We start from the raw sequence: 16,815 nt of genomic DNA on the forward strand, positions 1-16,815 counted from the left end.
GTGGAATGCTGTAGCTAAACTGTGAGCAGTAAACAGGCAGCACCACCCAGGGCTCCCTAGCTAGGGAGGAGCAAACATAGCCAGCCAGAGTTCCTTCCAACCACAGAGCATGGAGCAGCCCAAGCTAGGAGCCCAGCTAGGAGATGTGCCAAAGTCAGCCAGAAGCATAGCAATTACTATAATAACAATTTAAGTTCTGGTAATCAGGACATTTACTGTCTTTTATGTATGTGAAGTAAAAGATATTAATCAAATATACAAATTAGAATATAATGTAGATTGAACAAAACTTTCAGATTTCAGAATATTCAGCCTTAAAAAATAGGGATTTGGGGACAGACTTTGCCCCAGAGAGCAGCTGGACTCTGAGCCCTTGTCTTTCCCAACTCATGCATCTGGCTTACTATAGACCCTGGCCGTGGGCCTGTGATGGGTAGGGAGAATAAGCCAAAGGACTCAGCTCCCCCCTGCTCACAGAAGCAGAGTTGCATAAAGCCCTATTACTTCTTTTTGGCCTGTGTTTAGTAGAATGAAAATTTCCAGAATTAAGGACATTCAAAACAGTAATTTTTGGAAGCACAGGAACAGTGCCGAGAAGTTGCATCAAATTACTCCTGGGCTTCAGAGTAAATAACATCAGCCACAAGTTGCTAAGGATTTAATTTCCTCAGCGTCCTGAAACAAATGAATATTACTTGACCATGCAGAGCAGACAGAACGCTGAGTCTACAGTCTCATCTTCCCAAAACATTTATTTCTTTAATTCTGATGTCAGATGGTGTTCTGTGTCCATTACATTTCAGACGAAACTGCGTTGATTATCTCTGATGGCGAGAAGCTATTTTTTTCCTCGATAAATGTTGAAATATTTAGGGCCAAATTGCACCATTAAATATAAGACTACAGCTCTCCTTGACTTCACGAAGAGTTGTGCATATGTATCTAAGGGAATAACGTGTCCCTTATGTTTTAGATTTCAGCACTAAGATTCCAGTGTAAAGTACCCTGTGGACCATAATGCACAGCGTACTATTACACATTTCTGCCTTTCTTTTGAATATAAATCACTGCCTTTAACAAAGCTCCTGAGAATATTCTTCCCTCTTTTCTAAACAGTCCTTCTTTTGTTTACAAGGTGCTCCTCATGTATAGCACTTTGAGCATTTATGTGACTGGGAAACAGAATAGGATACATTTTATTTTTGTGCTACTCTGCCCCATTTCCATTCTGCCAGTTTCAATTCAGCACCACCATACAATGATAACAGGCACTTTAGAAATGCTGTTGAACAGATTAGATGAACAGATTAAATTAGATAAAGTATAATTTTAAAATTGTGAACAGGTCAAAGTGTTGCTTTAAATCTATCAAAACCTGTTTTGTTTGGTACTGACTACATGAGATGCCCCATCTCCTTTCTCATGAACCAGTGTAATAGCTGAGATCAGTTGAGGCATTTTTACTGACAGTCTCCAGGACTTGAGGCAGGGCATAGCCAGTCGAGAATGCTGGATTCTGGAATATTTTCTCCCCTGCTCTTCCATATGCTCTATATTATCAAGGAATTTATGCCATATTTGTCACAGATTAGCTGAGGGCCTATGGTTCCTCAGAGACCAATTCTTTTGGTCTTCAGGGCATGATGTAAGACTCACCTATTCACTCAGGCATTTGGGGCGAAGGAAGTGAAGAATGAGTACAAGAAGTTTATGGGGCTATGTTGTGTAAGTACTGTGGTCCATATAGTGGGTTGTCCTGTCTCTGACAGAGGCAGCTATCAGATGCTACAGAGGAAGGTGGAAAAAATCCCATAGAGGATAATTCTGCAATAAACTAATGCACTGGATATTTCTTCCTAATCTTCATAAATTGGTAGTTGATTTATGCTGTGAAGCGTAAGGGTTTATATACCCTTTAAAAATATTTTAGTCTTATTTGACGTAATTGTGCATATTCTCATTATTTTAAATATTGACTTTCAGGGCATGCTGCAGGTTAGTAGAGATTTGGAAGTATGAGGGTCTTGATGGTGACTAAAGTTAGTGGAAAGATTTGGAGGGATTGTTCATGAGGCTAGCTGCCTGTTCTAGATATTTCCTGATTTATTTCTGGTGGTAATTTGTGTCAAAACTATCTAGACTGCTAAATAGATGCCTTGTGTATGTTTAGACTTCTACAGATGGAATTTTCAGTGGGAGTTGGGGCTCCTAACTCCCTTAGCCTTCTTTAAAAATCCCAGACTAAATAAATATGTAAGTAAAATATAAATGTCTAATCTGTTTTTAAATCTTACTCAGCTCCTGGCCTCAAGGATATTTGCTGTCAATGAGTTCCACTTGTTGATTATGTGTTATGTATAAGAGAAAAAAATATCTTGTATCAGTTTTTAAAGTGTTGCCTTTCAATTTCATTGATTGTCCCCTTGTTACCCGGGGTTCTTTCAACCCAAAGCTCTTGGTAACTTTACTCTGTGCGAGGTGGTGTTATAAAATAAATCAGGGGAGACACGGCTGTCCGACCGACAGATGGCTGGCACAAACAGGACAACACAAGAGTGCTTTCACTTAAAGCTAAACTTTACTTAGTCTCAAGCACTTACACACGTCCGCAACAGATTAGTAAAACACCCCCAACCCTCGATAATTACCAAAGCTGAGTGTGGCTCTCGAGTGACACAGCAGCAGGCTTCCGGTGGCCAAATCTTCCGTCTGCCGGTGGGGACCGCAAGATGTATCCAGAGGGAGGGTCCAAACAAGTCCCAAAAGAGTCCCAAATGAGTTCAACTACCTCAAACTTTCCCCCCTTATTTATACATTAGTAATAGAATGACATGTCCCTTAAAGAAAACTTGTTAAGTAAGCAGTTTCAATGGTCAAGCAAGAGATTCCTTCTGATTATTGATTAACCAGGTTTGGGTTTTTCCAGAGTTTGCACCCTTGAGGCCCCAATAGACATTCCTGGGGCACATCCTGCTCTTCTAAAATGCATGTATCAGCAACTTCAACTTATCAGGAAGGACGCGGGGTCAAGCTGCCTTTTCTGTGACACCCAAAAAAACCCTCCCTTCCTGCCTTGGTTAAGCTGAGACTGCTGACTAGGCTGCTTTTAGCAATAAGCCATAGTGGTTTCAGGCACTTTACTGAATTGCCAAAATGTCCCCGTACACACTTGTTCTTGTGTTAGCTTAGCTTTGCCACAATAGCAACACCAAATGCAAAAACGAAAACTCTCATCATGACCCACTTCTTCCATGATGCTTTCAAGAAACTGGCCAACTAATAATGAACAGGCTGAGGGGCAGTAGGGTCTGGTTGATGTGAATTTAATAAAAACAAAACCCAATCCCAATATATATACAAAAATGTATATGATATGTATCAAAACTGTACATACTGAGATTGTATCCTGCTATCCCACACAGTGTACATTGCCTGCCTTAAATCATAAGCTCCTTGGGGCTGGGACTGTCTTCCGTGTGTGTATGTTTGTGAGTGTACATCGCCTGGTACATTGTGGCATGTGTGTGCGTGTGTCTGTGTGTGTCTGTGTGTGTGAGAGAGAGAGAACTTTGCCTAGCACATTGTGGCCACTACTAGAATTCAAACAATAAATAATATCCAAGAGCCAGGTGTGGGGGAAGAGGCAGGACATAGAAAGAGCAGGAGCGAGAAACAGAAAGAAAAGGAAGAAACACTAGTGGGAAGATGAAGGGGAAAAAATCTGACGGGCTATTGGAACAGTGGAATAAAACCATGCTAGACTTTGAAATAGCCACTTAATGTTCTTTGGTTCTCAGTGGAGGGAGCTCAAGAGACTACAGTTATGAGTGCAAGTACAAAAACCTAGATGAATAGTGTGGTGATCAAGGAATCATGGAGAAGATAAATGGGTCAATGGAAGAGATTAGTGGTCTAATCTGATATGGCAAATCATCTGCTCCTTCAGCATTTTTACACAGAGAATTCCCAGGACTTTCAGTGGGAGTTAACACATGAAATACAAAAGGTTGAAATTGGCTGAAATACAATAGGATGAGGTAAGGATAGAGAATCATCACCCAACATTCTCTTGTTTTACATTCAAAACCCCTGACTCTAAGTAGATTTTTCTGATTAACTGTACTGGTAATTTCATGTATTATAATGACAATATGAAGAAAACGAACATCAAAACATCCATACTGAATCAGACCAATGGCCCATCTAACCCAGTATCCTGTCTTCTGACAGTGGCTGGAGCCAGATGCTTCAGTGGGAGTGACCAGAACAGGGCAATTTATCAAGTGATCCATCCCCTGTTGTCCATTCCCAGCTTCTAGTAGTCAGAGGTTTAGATAAATCACACTTGGCAGCCGACAAACCCTCCACGTTGAGTTGTAACACACATAAAGCTGGACCAATGACATAGAAGTCACCGGGCTGCATGTTGGGACTGTCAGTGACAACAGTGCTGGGATTCGTTGAGCTGGTCCTCGTGGAATTCGGTTAGCTGGTTGGATCATTAGCTTCCCTGACTGTTGTCAGGTACTGGCAGATGGCGCAACAAGGACATTGATCCATTGCCCCCAAACCACTGTCTGTACATTTGCCGTCATGTTGCCGATTATGGTATCATCCAATCGCTGGGGCCTTCATGACAGCCCTTTGTGCAGCTGTGGTGCAACGGAGATGATGACGCACATTGTCAATGAATGCCTGCTGACTAGGTTCAGGAGTGGCCTAGAAGAACTGCATCATGCCACTGAAGATGTCATCGCTTGGCTAGACGACTATGCACACGCTAAATAAGAGGTTTAGGGACACCAAGATTATGGGTTTGCATCCCTGACCATCTTGGCTAAAAGCCATTGATTGACCTATCCTCCATGAACTTCTCTTATTCTTTTTTTAACCCAGTTATATTTTTGGCATTTACAGCATCCCCTGGCAATGAGTTCCACAGGTTGACTGTGCATCATGTGAAGAAGTATTTCCTTATGTTAGTTTTAAACTGCCTACATGTATTATATGAGAAAGACTTCATAGATGGGAAGGGACTGATTCACCTCTCACTCTAGGGTAAATTAGGAGTAAGTCACTGAAATCAACAGAATTATCCTGGTGTAAAATAGGTGTAAGTCAGAAGAACTGCTATCCTTAATAGTTCTGAAAAGTCTGTCATAGAAATACCTATTAAAATAACTAATATGAGAAATATTTAATCACTTGATTTCAATGACTGTTTTGAGCAATTACATCTCATTGCATCCGTATAATAAAATTCAGGTGGGAGAATGACGAATGAGCAGAACACGAGTCTAGGAACTAGGAGAACAGAAAATCATCCCCAGATCTAACTAACTCACTGTGACCATGAGCGAGCAACTTAACTTCTGTATCTATCAGTTTCCCTATATTTAATTGGTGTTGATAATATTTACCTACCTGACAAGCGTGTTTTGAGGCTTAATTAATTTTCATTATGAGACCTAGCTATTTATCTATCTCAAAAGGCCTTAATCACTGTAGCATCTGAAGAAGTGAGTTTTTTTACCCACGAAAGCTTATGCCCAAATCAATGTGTTAGTCTTTAAGGTGCCACCGGACTCCTTGTTGTTTTTGTAGCATTAAGCTGTGACTAGCACTCAGGTTTTTATATGAAGACAACATATTACTAAAAAGAATTATTATTGCATCTGTCTGGTTAGCCATTGACCATCTTTTTTCCCTCTCTGAATCAGTATGGATGTGTCATATCCCATCAACAAGCTCATGATAAATAGATATCAAAAATGGCTTTGTTTTTTCAGATCTATCAATTGTCTATCTAGCAGGCTTTTATACTACCATCCATTGCTGCAGTATCTAAATGCCTTCCACATAAAATCAATAGCAATAATAAAACTCCTAGTGGACTTCAGCTAGTGACCAAACAAACATGACTCAAAGAGCATATGGATTTCTTACCAGGAAGGGAGTTCGTTTACTTCCTGGAGCTCACACAAATTTATTTAGCAAAAATATAGGTGGCGATATGCATGTGGTGTTTAGCAAGTAGAGTTTTTTATTGTCATTTCCTTCAATTGTCAAAAAGTGTTGGAACACAATTTTCTCACAATTAAAATGACCCAAGAATTACAGCTTTTTAAATCAGAGCAAATATGTACAGCAGCAAAACCACACAAACACTCCGCAACAATCTAGATACAGAAATGAGGAAATATGAGTGTATATGCAGAATAACCACAAGTGGTAAATGCTTAAAGGCTTGACTGTCACTCTTACACTGAGTGGTACGCTATTCTGTCAAAATTCCTAGCTAAACCAATGGGACTACTCACAGAGTAAGGTATTACACCATATGAATAAGGGTGGTAGAATTTGACCATTACTGATTAAACCCTTTAGTGTAATGGACCTTATCTATACTGGTATATATTCTGATACTTTTTAAAAATGTGAACTTTTTATTCAGTGCATTATATTAGCTCTTTGGGAAAGGATACCTTGGCCTGAATTTTCTAAACAAACCTTTCAAATTGCACCTGCAGTTTTTTGTGTGACAAATTTTTGCACATGCAGAAATTCAGATTTGTTTGGGAAATGGAAGTTGCAAAACAACTGCTGGTTGTAGGGCACAAAAACATAGATACAAAACACTGTGCGCCAAACCTGTAGACATGAATAATTTGGGTACAATTTTAGAGTTCAGTGATGCTGCTTTGAAATATAGATACTTAGAGGCCAACTGTTCAACACTTAGATTGGTGAGCACTTATTCACACAAATAGACTCACTGAAATTAACCAACCTGCTCTCATAAATAAGCGCTCATCAGCATGAATAAGGGTTGCCATTAGTATTTTTTAGGATGTATCCTGTATTATTTACTCAACCAAAGCTCCCAGTAGGGCAAATCATGCCAACCCCAAACTGCTGAAGGAAGGGAATAGGGGACAGTTTGAGAGTACTCCAGGGACAGAGCAGGGGCAAGCTTGCTAGATATCATCCATCAAAAGGGGAAGCATAATAGCAATGGGGACTACCATGGTCCTATAAGAGCAGCTGAAAGTGGCCCTTCTTCTGCTTCACAACCTAGGAGTCATCTTTCACTGCTCCCTTGTTCCTCATAGGTATCCCCACTGTGTAGCTCTTTTACTCATGCTGCTCTATAGAACCGAGTCTTCATAGCATGCTCTGCAGTTGGTTGGTGCTTTCGGCAATTAGTACAATGTCATCCGTGAATCTGAGATGAGATAATCGTTCTCCATTTATATTAACACCACTCCTCCAATTGATCTTGTTCATAACCATTTCAAGGCAGGCGGTAAATAGTTTTGGTGAAATCGTATCTCCTTGCTTTACGCCTTTCTCGATTGGGATGTGGAGGAGATTAAGGTCTGTTGTACATCCAGTATTCGCTTCCTTCAACAAACTGATGTACTGCGTATTAACGCCCTGCTCTGCGAGCGCCTTTAATATTGCGTTGAACTCGACGCTATCGAAGGCCTTTTCATAGTCGACAAAAGCAATGCACAGCGGGAGTTTGTATTCCCTCGCTCTTTCTAGAAACTGGCTAAAGGTAAATATATGGTCGGTCGTGCTGAAATTTCTTCGAAATACTGCCTGCTCTCTCGGCTGTTGTTCATCCAGACTCTGCGAGAGTCGGTTCGTTATCACCTCTGTAAAGAGTTTATAGATATGAGAGAGCAGGCATATAGAGTGATAGTTCTTAAGATTTTCTCGATCCCCCTCCTTGTACTGCAAGATGGTATTCTAGTCCCTCCAACTTGATGGTATTTTTCCTTCTTCGCGATATCGACTGAATCTTAAAGCGAGGGCCTTCCAAAGTTTTTCGCCACCTGCGGAAATCATTTTTGATGTTATTCCATCTTTGCCTGGAGCTTTTCCCTTCTTCATCTGGTGTAGTGCGCTTCGGACTTCGCTGACGATTATTGGGGGGACGCGTTCTTCTGACTCTAGGAGCGTTGGGAGAGGGACATTGATTCTTGATTTGAACAGAACCAATATTTGGCCTATTGACTACAATGTGGGTGATGCCAAAGTAAGGACTGAAGGATTTGGTCCATGGTCTTTTTAAAAACATATATTTAGATACTGTATTAAATCCAAATGCATTTACTAGACTCTAATGCTTGTTTTTATTCATATTATTTCATACACACACCCTACTATTATTAACTGTTATTTCACATCAGTCCCATAGAAATAGAATCTCCTTTGCATCTGTTAATGTGTTAATGACTTTGGGGTTTAAGTACTTGAGTTTCATTGAAGGGCCTGATCTACACCTGAAGCAGACAGCTTGCAAATTATCTTTTTGAAAAATACATCTATTACTGAGTTATGAAAGTGCTAAATGAGTAAAGTGTCCCAAATTAGTAAAACTATTTTTTCTTCTAGTTCTGTAACTTAAAAACAGCTCACTTAAAAAAAATCTGTATAAAATTTGACTTCTGGACTGAGACATCGTATGCTGGATTTCAGTCTGAAAGGAATTTTTATGGCTGAGTTATAAACTTCTGAAAGCAAGGTTGAAAACTGAACTGCTGACAGACATTCTGATAATATTTTTCAAACTATTAGGGATGAGGATGAGACCTTCCTGGAGGGATAAATTATCCCACATCAGCCCGCTGAGGGGTTTCTTGTACCTTATTCTGAAGCATCTGGTGCTGACCACTGTTGGAGACAGGATATTGGACTAGACCGCCTACAGGTCTGATATAGCCTAACAATTCCTATGAAATCTTTGTATAATTTAGTTGTCAGTCACTAAGTCTCTACTGGTATATGCAAAAAATGATTTTCAGAAGCTTGTAATTAAGCCAAGCTTGAGTAGATTCTCACAGGGATATCAAAAGGCACTTCACTGACTGCGGGGTGAACCACAGCAAAATTTCAAATTCCTTCTCCAAAATATGGGTGTGTTAGAGCTCCTCACCATGATGGTTGGGAGAATTTTTTGATGATTGCAAAACAATGTGTTGTCTCCTAACATCATTCTTGGAAATGGCTGAACTGTTCTCGCGGAAACTTTCCAAAAAATTCTGCCCGAGGGACACCCCCAACATGGAAAATTTCAGCCCAAATGAACTTTAAAATTTGGCAAAGTTATAGGCAACTGAAAACAGGTCTTATAATGGAGAAAGTTAGGCGATCTTAATTATAGGTGTTGCTGCCAGCTTCATTTATAATATTTTCTTTATTTTTTGCTCTTTATTACAAGGGATATTCACATGGGAACAGAATCTCTTATGCTGTTGTCACTGATCTTTTGGCTTCTTTCTGTGTTGACGTTGATATCCTCTTGATATCATCTCCACAATGATCCACAAAGGGCTTGAACCTGAAAGATGCTGAGCATTCTGGCCTCCATCCAGCAAAACAATTAAGCACATGCTTAACTTTGAGCACACAGGTGCTTTCCTATATTCAGACCAATGTTCAGCATTTTGGAGGATCAAGACACGCTGTAAGTGTGATGTCATAAACAAAATTACAGTCTGGTTTCTGAGGTTTGGCCTGGCCGTGCTCTCTGCATCATTGGGGAGAAGTTTGAGTGGGGAGATCAGGGGTAGTATAACCTTTGCAGTTCCCTAGCAATGAGCTTGTTTAGTATATACCATGTGTGCACTTTACCCCACACTTTCATTACCACAAGCTTTATTTTCATATGTCATCCCTGCAATGTACCACCCAATAGGAATCAGTGTTGCCAAGTCTTGCAATTTTTATCACAAGTCTCACATTATTTGGTGTTTTTCCTAAAGCCCCAGCTGCTGGAATCATGTTATTAACTAAGAATCTCAGTTTTAATTTTTCTCCCCTAAAAGTACATTTCCAGCCCTCCTGGTGCTGGAGAAAAGTTTTAAAACAGTAATCCTAAAGTTTTAAAACAGTAAAATGCTCCAGCATAACAGGACAAATAAAAAGACTCCAAAGTTTATTATTTTGAAATCTCATGGTTTTTAGGAAATCTCATAATTTTGGGGGGGGTCTGACTCATGGTTTTTGAATGCTTGTGGTTGCGATACTGAAAACAATCCTCCCCCTCCCCCCCCCCCGTCTAATTAACTTTAGTCTCACAGTATCTCCTGTGTGAGCTTTATGGAGCTTGTATCTGACTGGAGTGGACTTCATTAGACTCTTAAAAACCAGCATGCAAAATTTAGGAACTCTGCAAGATTCCCAATGTATACACATTAAACCCTTTTTAATTACTAACAATTACACCTCCACTCCCGCAATTAGTCTGAGGCACTAGTCCTCACTATGGTCAAATTGTGAAGTTTCTATTTCAATCTGTTGGTATTTTTTAAAACACATGAACAAAAAAAAGTTAGGAAAATCTGAACCCTAATTTTGTTTAACCCTCATAGCTCTAAAATAATTTGTCCAATTTGTCTGAAGCTTTCCAGAAAAGTTCTACCTTGGCAGTAAAATCAGGATGTAGAATTTCAAATGGATTTATTTATTCACAGAGAACTTGTGAGAAGGATCAGTGCGGGGGAGGGATAGCAAAAGTGTCCTTGTTATGGAAAACCAGTTTTAACCTTAACTCTCCATAATTGTATTGGGGGGGGGGGGGGGGAGGGAGAGAGCATTGTTTGTTTTGGACCAAGCAAAGCAACAGTATGATTTACCTGACACAGAGCGACCAAAATAAAAATTTCTGTAATCAAAATCCAGAGTTCAGACTTTGTCCTCCAGACAGAAAACACAGTCCACACTTGTTCTTTGATGTCATTATAGAGTAATAGTTAGGGCCACAATCCTCCACTAGAATCTACTAATGTGACTGTTTAACCTTTTATCCTCATTGAAAAAAAAGGGAACTCCGGGAGGGGGATTGAGAACTAAGTTTGCAACAACCCTTTTCTGGACAAGCAGAAACAAACTGGCGGGGGTGGTGGGGGAGGAAGAATCCAGTCTTTGACAATTATCTACATTTTTTTCAGTTTATGTGCATTTTAGAGCATGCTGTTGAGATACCAACATCTATTCTGTTCAAACTTTCAGAGAGCAACTGAGTCTAATAAAGCCAGTAGGAGTAAGATCACAATATTTTTCATTATTGATACAGCTGGTTTATTATTATCAAAAAAGAAAACTTATTAATAATACTTTGCACTAACATAGCCCCTTTCATCTTTGGATTTCAAATGACTTTATGATAATCATGACAATAATGACAATAATTATTTAAATCTCACAACACCCAAGTGAGGTAACTATTGTTATCCCCATTCTACGCATGGGTAAACTGAAGCAGAGAGGTGTTAAGTGACTTACCAGTTACTAAGTTCACACAGTGAGTACATGGCAATCCCTGCATAGAACCCAAGAATCCCAACTAACAGTCGTCTCTTCCTACCAATAGAAAATAATGTGTGAAACAATAATGTTATAGATGTCAATCAATTATTGTTTTATGTAGTCATTTTCTATTCTGTCTTTCAGACTTGACTGTCTACAGTACTGCCAGAAATTGTAAACACTATACAAACAGTGTACGGTGCTGAGATATAAAATGCTTACAGCACATTTCAGGATAGCATAGAATTTTCTTGTATTTCAGTCATAAATCAATGGGTCAGGGACATGATAGCGAAAATAAAGAGACTGAAGGAGTCTATGTACTCTTGTAATCCTGTGTTTGTACTTCTGAAATCTGTGCTCCTTAGCACAGTAAACAATGAATCAACCAAATCTATCAAACAGAAGTCTGTAAGTTCTGAGCCACTCTACCTGACATACTTTTAAGTGCAAAGAATAGCTGGACAAGTAGTCAATTTGTAACCACAATGAAAGCAAAGTGTTGCCATGAGACATTGGGACTCATCATGCTCTCACTGAAGTCTGTAGAGGTTTGGGCATTGACATCAGTGGGATCAGGACTACCCTAATGTCACACCACATTTCAGCCTGATTTGTATTTTCATGAGTGAGTTAGAAACTCCTGGAAGGTGGAATTTGGAAAGAAAATACTGGCAAGTACTTAACTATAGCAGTAATTGCTGACATTGCTATAATGACTCACAAAATATCTGATACAATAATAAACCTGTTAAACACATTAATTTATTCTATTTTCCATCAAGGCTATGCACTCATATAGAGAATGTTATAAGAGGTTCAATATGTATCATGATTACAGCACATTCCAGTCAAGCCATCTAGCATCAAAACAAATATTTTTATGAAACATCATTCACTACAGAAACATTCAACATTTATCAATTATTTTCTACCTTAATCAGATAATGTTTATACCAGGCGATTATTGATAGGTCCAGAGATTACTGGGTCCAAATTTTACCAATTTAAAATTAAATAGATACTAAGACAGTTAAAATATATGTTTTTCTAGCAAAATGCTTCCATATAGTACAGCTGTATTTGTAACACTGTTAAAAGTAAAAAAGCTAAAAGACCATCAAAGTTGCTTTTGCAGGAATCACAGATGCACTCATTAAAATCTTATTTTATAAAGTGGGTCTGGAGGTTTTTTTAATACATAATCTTTTAAAAAACCATTTTTTCTCTAAACTCCTATGGCTCTCTAACCTCTTAAAATGTGATCCACTTTTCAACCTATGCTAAAATTATGAGCCCTTCTGAAGTGGAAGCGGAAGAAAGCTGGAGGGTAGGTTTGTCCCAAGTGCAAGGGTTCTCAAACTGGGTGTCGTGACCCCTCAGGGGGTCATGAGGTTATTACATGGGGGGTTGCGAGCTGTCAGCCTCTACCCCCAAGCCCTGTTTCACGTCCAGCATTTATAATAGAGTTAAATATTAAAAAATGTGTTTTTAATTTCTAAGGGGGGGGGGGTTGCACTCAGAGACTTGCTGTGTGAAAGGGGTCACCAGTACAAAAGTTTGAGAACCACTGCCCAAGTGTCTTTCAGCCAAATCCAAGCCAAAGTTTCATATAATTCAGAACATAGCATAAAGGATATATAAAAAGAATCCCAGACAGCCTTTATGCTGGTCCATAAACATTATGGGTAGTTTTATTAAGGTGTCCATAACAATTTCAATAAAATTCTAGTGCTCTGAGTTGTGATCTGTTCCAGGCTTTAGCAAGTTCCAGTTAAATGTGTAAAAGTTAAGCAAAAAGACATTTTTGCAAGGAGACTAAAAATCAGCTGTGCTAGGTACCTGAAACTTTGTTAGGGTGGTCAGTGGAAAAATTATAAATAACTATAGACTATTTTAAGTGACCTTACACTGGGTACTTCCTATAACTTCTTTTGATTGATCCTAACTAACTTTTTAAATTTTAGTATGGAGGGAGGCAACTGCAAAAATTCTGATGTGACTAATTAAAAGAGGAAATGTATCTTCTTATTTTAAAAAAATACTGAAATAACTACTGTCAAATTAATTCTGTACTTGGAAACATACGGTTCCTGTTAACTTTTTCTTTTCTACCCAACACCTGTACCCTCTACCTAATGGAAAATGTTATCCCCCATCTAAAGGGAAGGTGTTAAAAAGCACAATAATAAACATAGTACCAAAAATAACTATTTTAAAATATTTTACTGTACTGCAACTCTATTTGAGCTCTGAAAACCTTTAAATTACTCAGCTCCTTGCAGATTGTGTTAAATTCCCCATTTCGGGGCACTGTGCACACTTCTCCTTTTGGACAGGATCTTGCCCGTTTTGTTGGTAAGTCTGGGAGCACTTATTCATCATACTTTTATGTCCACGTAGGAATAGTAAACTCCCCATCACCACCACTCCGTATTTGACAAGTATACAGAGAAAAAAAAAACCTAAGATCGTCCCAGGTGACCAGGGGTTACTATCAAACATATTAACCCTGGAAAAAAGAGGTAGAATGAAAATAATAAACAAATACATGTCATCCGCTGCACTTCCTTCAAGGACGTGTGCTATTGCAGACAAGAGCACAGAGTTGCCAACCACATTTAGCGGTATACAGAGCGAGAGCTCTCCCATGTGACCGAAAAAAAGATCCTTTTGAACATTTTAATTGCAAGTAAGTAAATAAATAAAGACCAAACCTCCGGAAGTTTCACCTTCCTTTTTAATGTTTGTCAGATAACAGGCGACGGTGGTTGTAGTGGGGAATAACTCAATCCTGTGTTAATCGTCAGAGAGGATCATTTTATGTATGCGCTATGTGTAGCACTGCGGGTTGGTTTCGAAAGTTGACACAGACCCTATTGTGAAAACACCCGGCAGCAGAACCTACAGCTGGAATAGAGCGCAGAGAGGAGAGTGTTGTGGTCTGGGTCCCTGAGACGTGTGCTTTCGGATCATTTACCTGGGTACACGCAGGTTTTTTCGTGGGGAAGGGGGGAGAGCGTCGGGGGAAGGCCAAAGACTTGCTTTATGGTGCTGAAAATGCTCCCAGAATTGTGTGCGAAAAAGCTGCATAAAGGCACCATAAGCGGAGCCCCCCCTCCCATCACCCCAAACCACACCGGCACTTCGCGCAGCTAACCCCCCCCCCCCCCCCCCAGCGCTTACTTTGTACAAGAAGGTGGAAGTGGCACCTCGAAGTAAGTTCGAGGGAGAGTTTTGATAGGTTGTTATCTGCTCTGGGAGGCGTTGACACTTTTTTACTATTGGGTATGTAAATTGTTTTTAATAAGATCTGCCTTTTTTTTTTTAAGGGCGAAAACAAACCAGACTCTCTTTACCTTAATAGTCTGAAGGGCGGGTTTTCTAGCTTTCATTTATTCAAGGAAATGTTTTAGGCTTTAGACTGACAGGGTCTTAGCAACCAAAAAAAAAAAAAAAAACCTTTGGCACCAAATTATTAAGTATTATTAGTTGGCAAACCAGATAGTCCAGGCTTTTTTCAAAACAAACAAAAAATGTGTTAATGGAAAAACCCGGAGAGAAGTACAGATCGGAGACAGTCCTGTCATTCCCTCTAGTCCTGTCCCCGGGTGGGGGAGATCGCCTGAAAGCAAGCTCCTTCTTCTGTGGGGGATGCACATTGTTTTATTTATTTTGAAGGCTGCAGAAGTATGAGGACGGGGTTGAGACACCACGTGCTGCTGACTCTCATCAGCATAACGATCGCCGTAGCCAGAGAGTCCTGTATATATAAACCACAAAAACCTAATCATTAGAAATCCCAGCCTCCAAAAAACCACATTTAGGACCAAAAAAAAAAAAAAAAACCAACCCAACAACGGAGGATTTTTTTTCCCCGGCTCCTTCATCCTCCCCGACCTCAACTTTTGGGACCCAAAAGAAGTTTTTTAAAACCAGTTTTTCAGAAAAAAATTAATTATCTTTTTGTTGTTGTTATTAATCAAGGGAAGAAAAATAAAGATTTTTGTTGGTCTATTCGACTGAACGGAGTAGGACATAGCCGCGACTTAATTAAAAGGAACCGGAGTGCATCAAAGCTCCCTTTTCCAACAAGTTACTTGAGCGTATTTTAGAAAACAGCCTGACAACTGTTTCTGTCTATTCTTCCCTCTTATTTTTCCGGGAGTCAGAAGTCTGAACTTTTTAAAAAAGCCCTGCTCCTCCTTACGCAGCCTCCTAATGTTTCTCTTTTAATTATTAGTATTTTGACTACGGTTGTTTTTTTTTTTTCTGGCTAAAAACCCGAGAACTTTCTTGTTTGTGCTGAAGTAGCTTTGGGGGAAGGGAAACAGCTTTGCAGAGACACTTTTCAAAACTTTTTACCCCCCCCCCCCCACCCCAGCCCCCTCTCCCTCCTGAAGCAAAAACTAATAATCGGAAAAGCTGAGAAGTCACTTGGCATCTAAACTTTCTCCGATCAAGATTTTTTTGTGGAGGGGGAAGACTTCCTTGGAGGAAAACGGGACATTCCCCTTAGCACCCCCTCTCAGTAGCTGAAACCTACCCTCCTCTTCTCGCTGCTGCTTCTCCCGCAAACAGCAGCAACCCAGGAAGCTGAAATCAGCAGCGACTTTACCTCTCCCGGGCAACCTTTAAAAATCCAAAAGGAGACGAGGAAAGACAAAAGGACAGACAGAAAAGAAGGAAATCCCGAGCACTTGAGGGAAGACGCGGTGGCTGGAAGGAGGGAAGGGAAAAGAGCAAGAGAGACTGAACAAGGAAGGAAGCAGGAGAAGCTTTTTGCAGCACCCGGGACCATGCCGTTTCCAGCTGGGCTTTGCTAAGAGGGGGGCAGCCCTAGGATCCCACAGCCAGACACTGTGTCCCCCATTCCTCCAGGCTGCAGACTCGCCCCCAAATCAGCCACATCGCCCCCTTTTTTTAGCTGTGATTCCCCCCCCTCCTGCATTTAACCCGCTGCTGCGCTTTCCTCCCCGTCCTCTCCCCTCCACTTCTCCATTCACCCCTTTTTTCACTCCCCCACTACACGCCTCCTCGAGTGACCCCCCCACCGCCCCCTCAGCTCGCTAACTTGTGGCTGTTGTGATGCGTATTCCCGTAGATCCCAGCACCAGCCGGAGGTTCAGCCCCCCCTCCAGCAGCCTGCAGCCCGGCAAGATGAGCGAAGTGAGCCCGGTAGTAGCAGCCCAGCAGCAGCAGCAGCAGCAAGAGGCGGCGGCGGCCGTGCCCAGGCTGCGCCCCCACGATAACCGCACCATGGTGGAGATCATCGCCGATCACCCCGCCGAGCTGGTCCGGACCGACAGCCCGAACTTCCTGTGCTCCGTGCTGCCCTCGCACTGGCGCTGCAACAAGACCCTCCCGGTGGCATTCAAGGTAAGACCCCCCCACCCCACACACACACGCTCGGTGTGCCCTGCAGCCTCCTCCGCTAGCTACCAGGGCCAGGCGAGCCTGCCGCTCCCCCCCCTCCCGTGAACAGTTATACACCCC

The 16,815-nt window shown here is 40.9% G+C and overlaps 1 protein-coding gene and 1 long non-coding RNA gene across 4 annotated transcripts in view; one reads left to right on the forward strand and one right to left on the reverse strand.

The window, feature by feature from the left end:
* RUNX2 (RUNX family transcription factor 2) overlaps window positions 1-16,815 on the forward strand; it is a 200,986-nt gene that overhangs the window by 75,344 nt on the left and 108,827 nt on the right. For all 3 annotated transcript variants that reach the window (XM_024101101.3, XM_005297396.5, XM_042848656.2), the window contains one exon: window positions 16,424-16,698. In XM_024101101.3, coding sequence (XP_023956869.1) covers window positions 16,424-16,698 — 275 coding nt within the window. The remainder of the gene's footprint in view (window positions 1-16,423; window positions 16,699-16,815) is intronic.
* Window positions 6,023-16,424, reverse strand: LOC112058902 (uncharacterized). The gene is made up of 3 exons (XR_002888073.3): window positions 15,866-16,424; window positions 11,296-15,082; window positions 6,023-7,841 (listed from the first exon to the last, which is right to left on the reverse strand). It is a non-coding gene; the product is annotated as an uncharacterized LOC112058902 (long non-coding RNA).

Source organism: Chrysemys picta, chromosome 3 (assembly GCF_011386835.1).
Source record: "Chrysemys picta bellii isolate R12L10 chromosome 3, ASM1138683v2, whole genome shotgun sequence".
Taxonomy (NCBI): domain Eukaryota; kingdom Metazoa; phylum Chordata; order Testudines; family Emydidae; genus Chrysemys; species Chrysemys picta.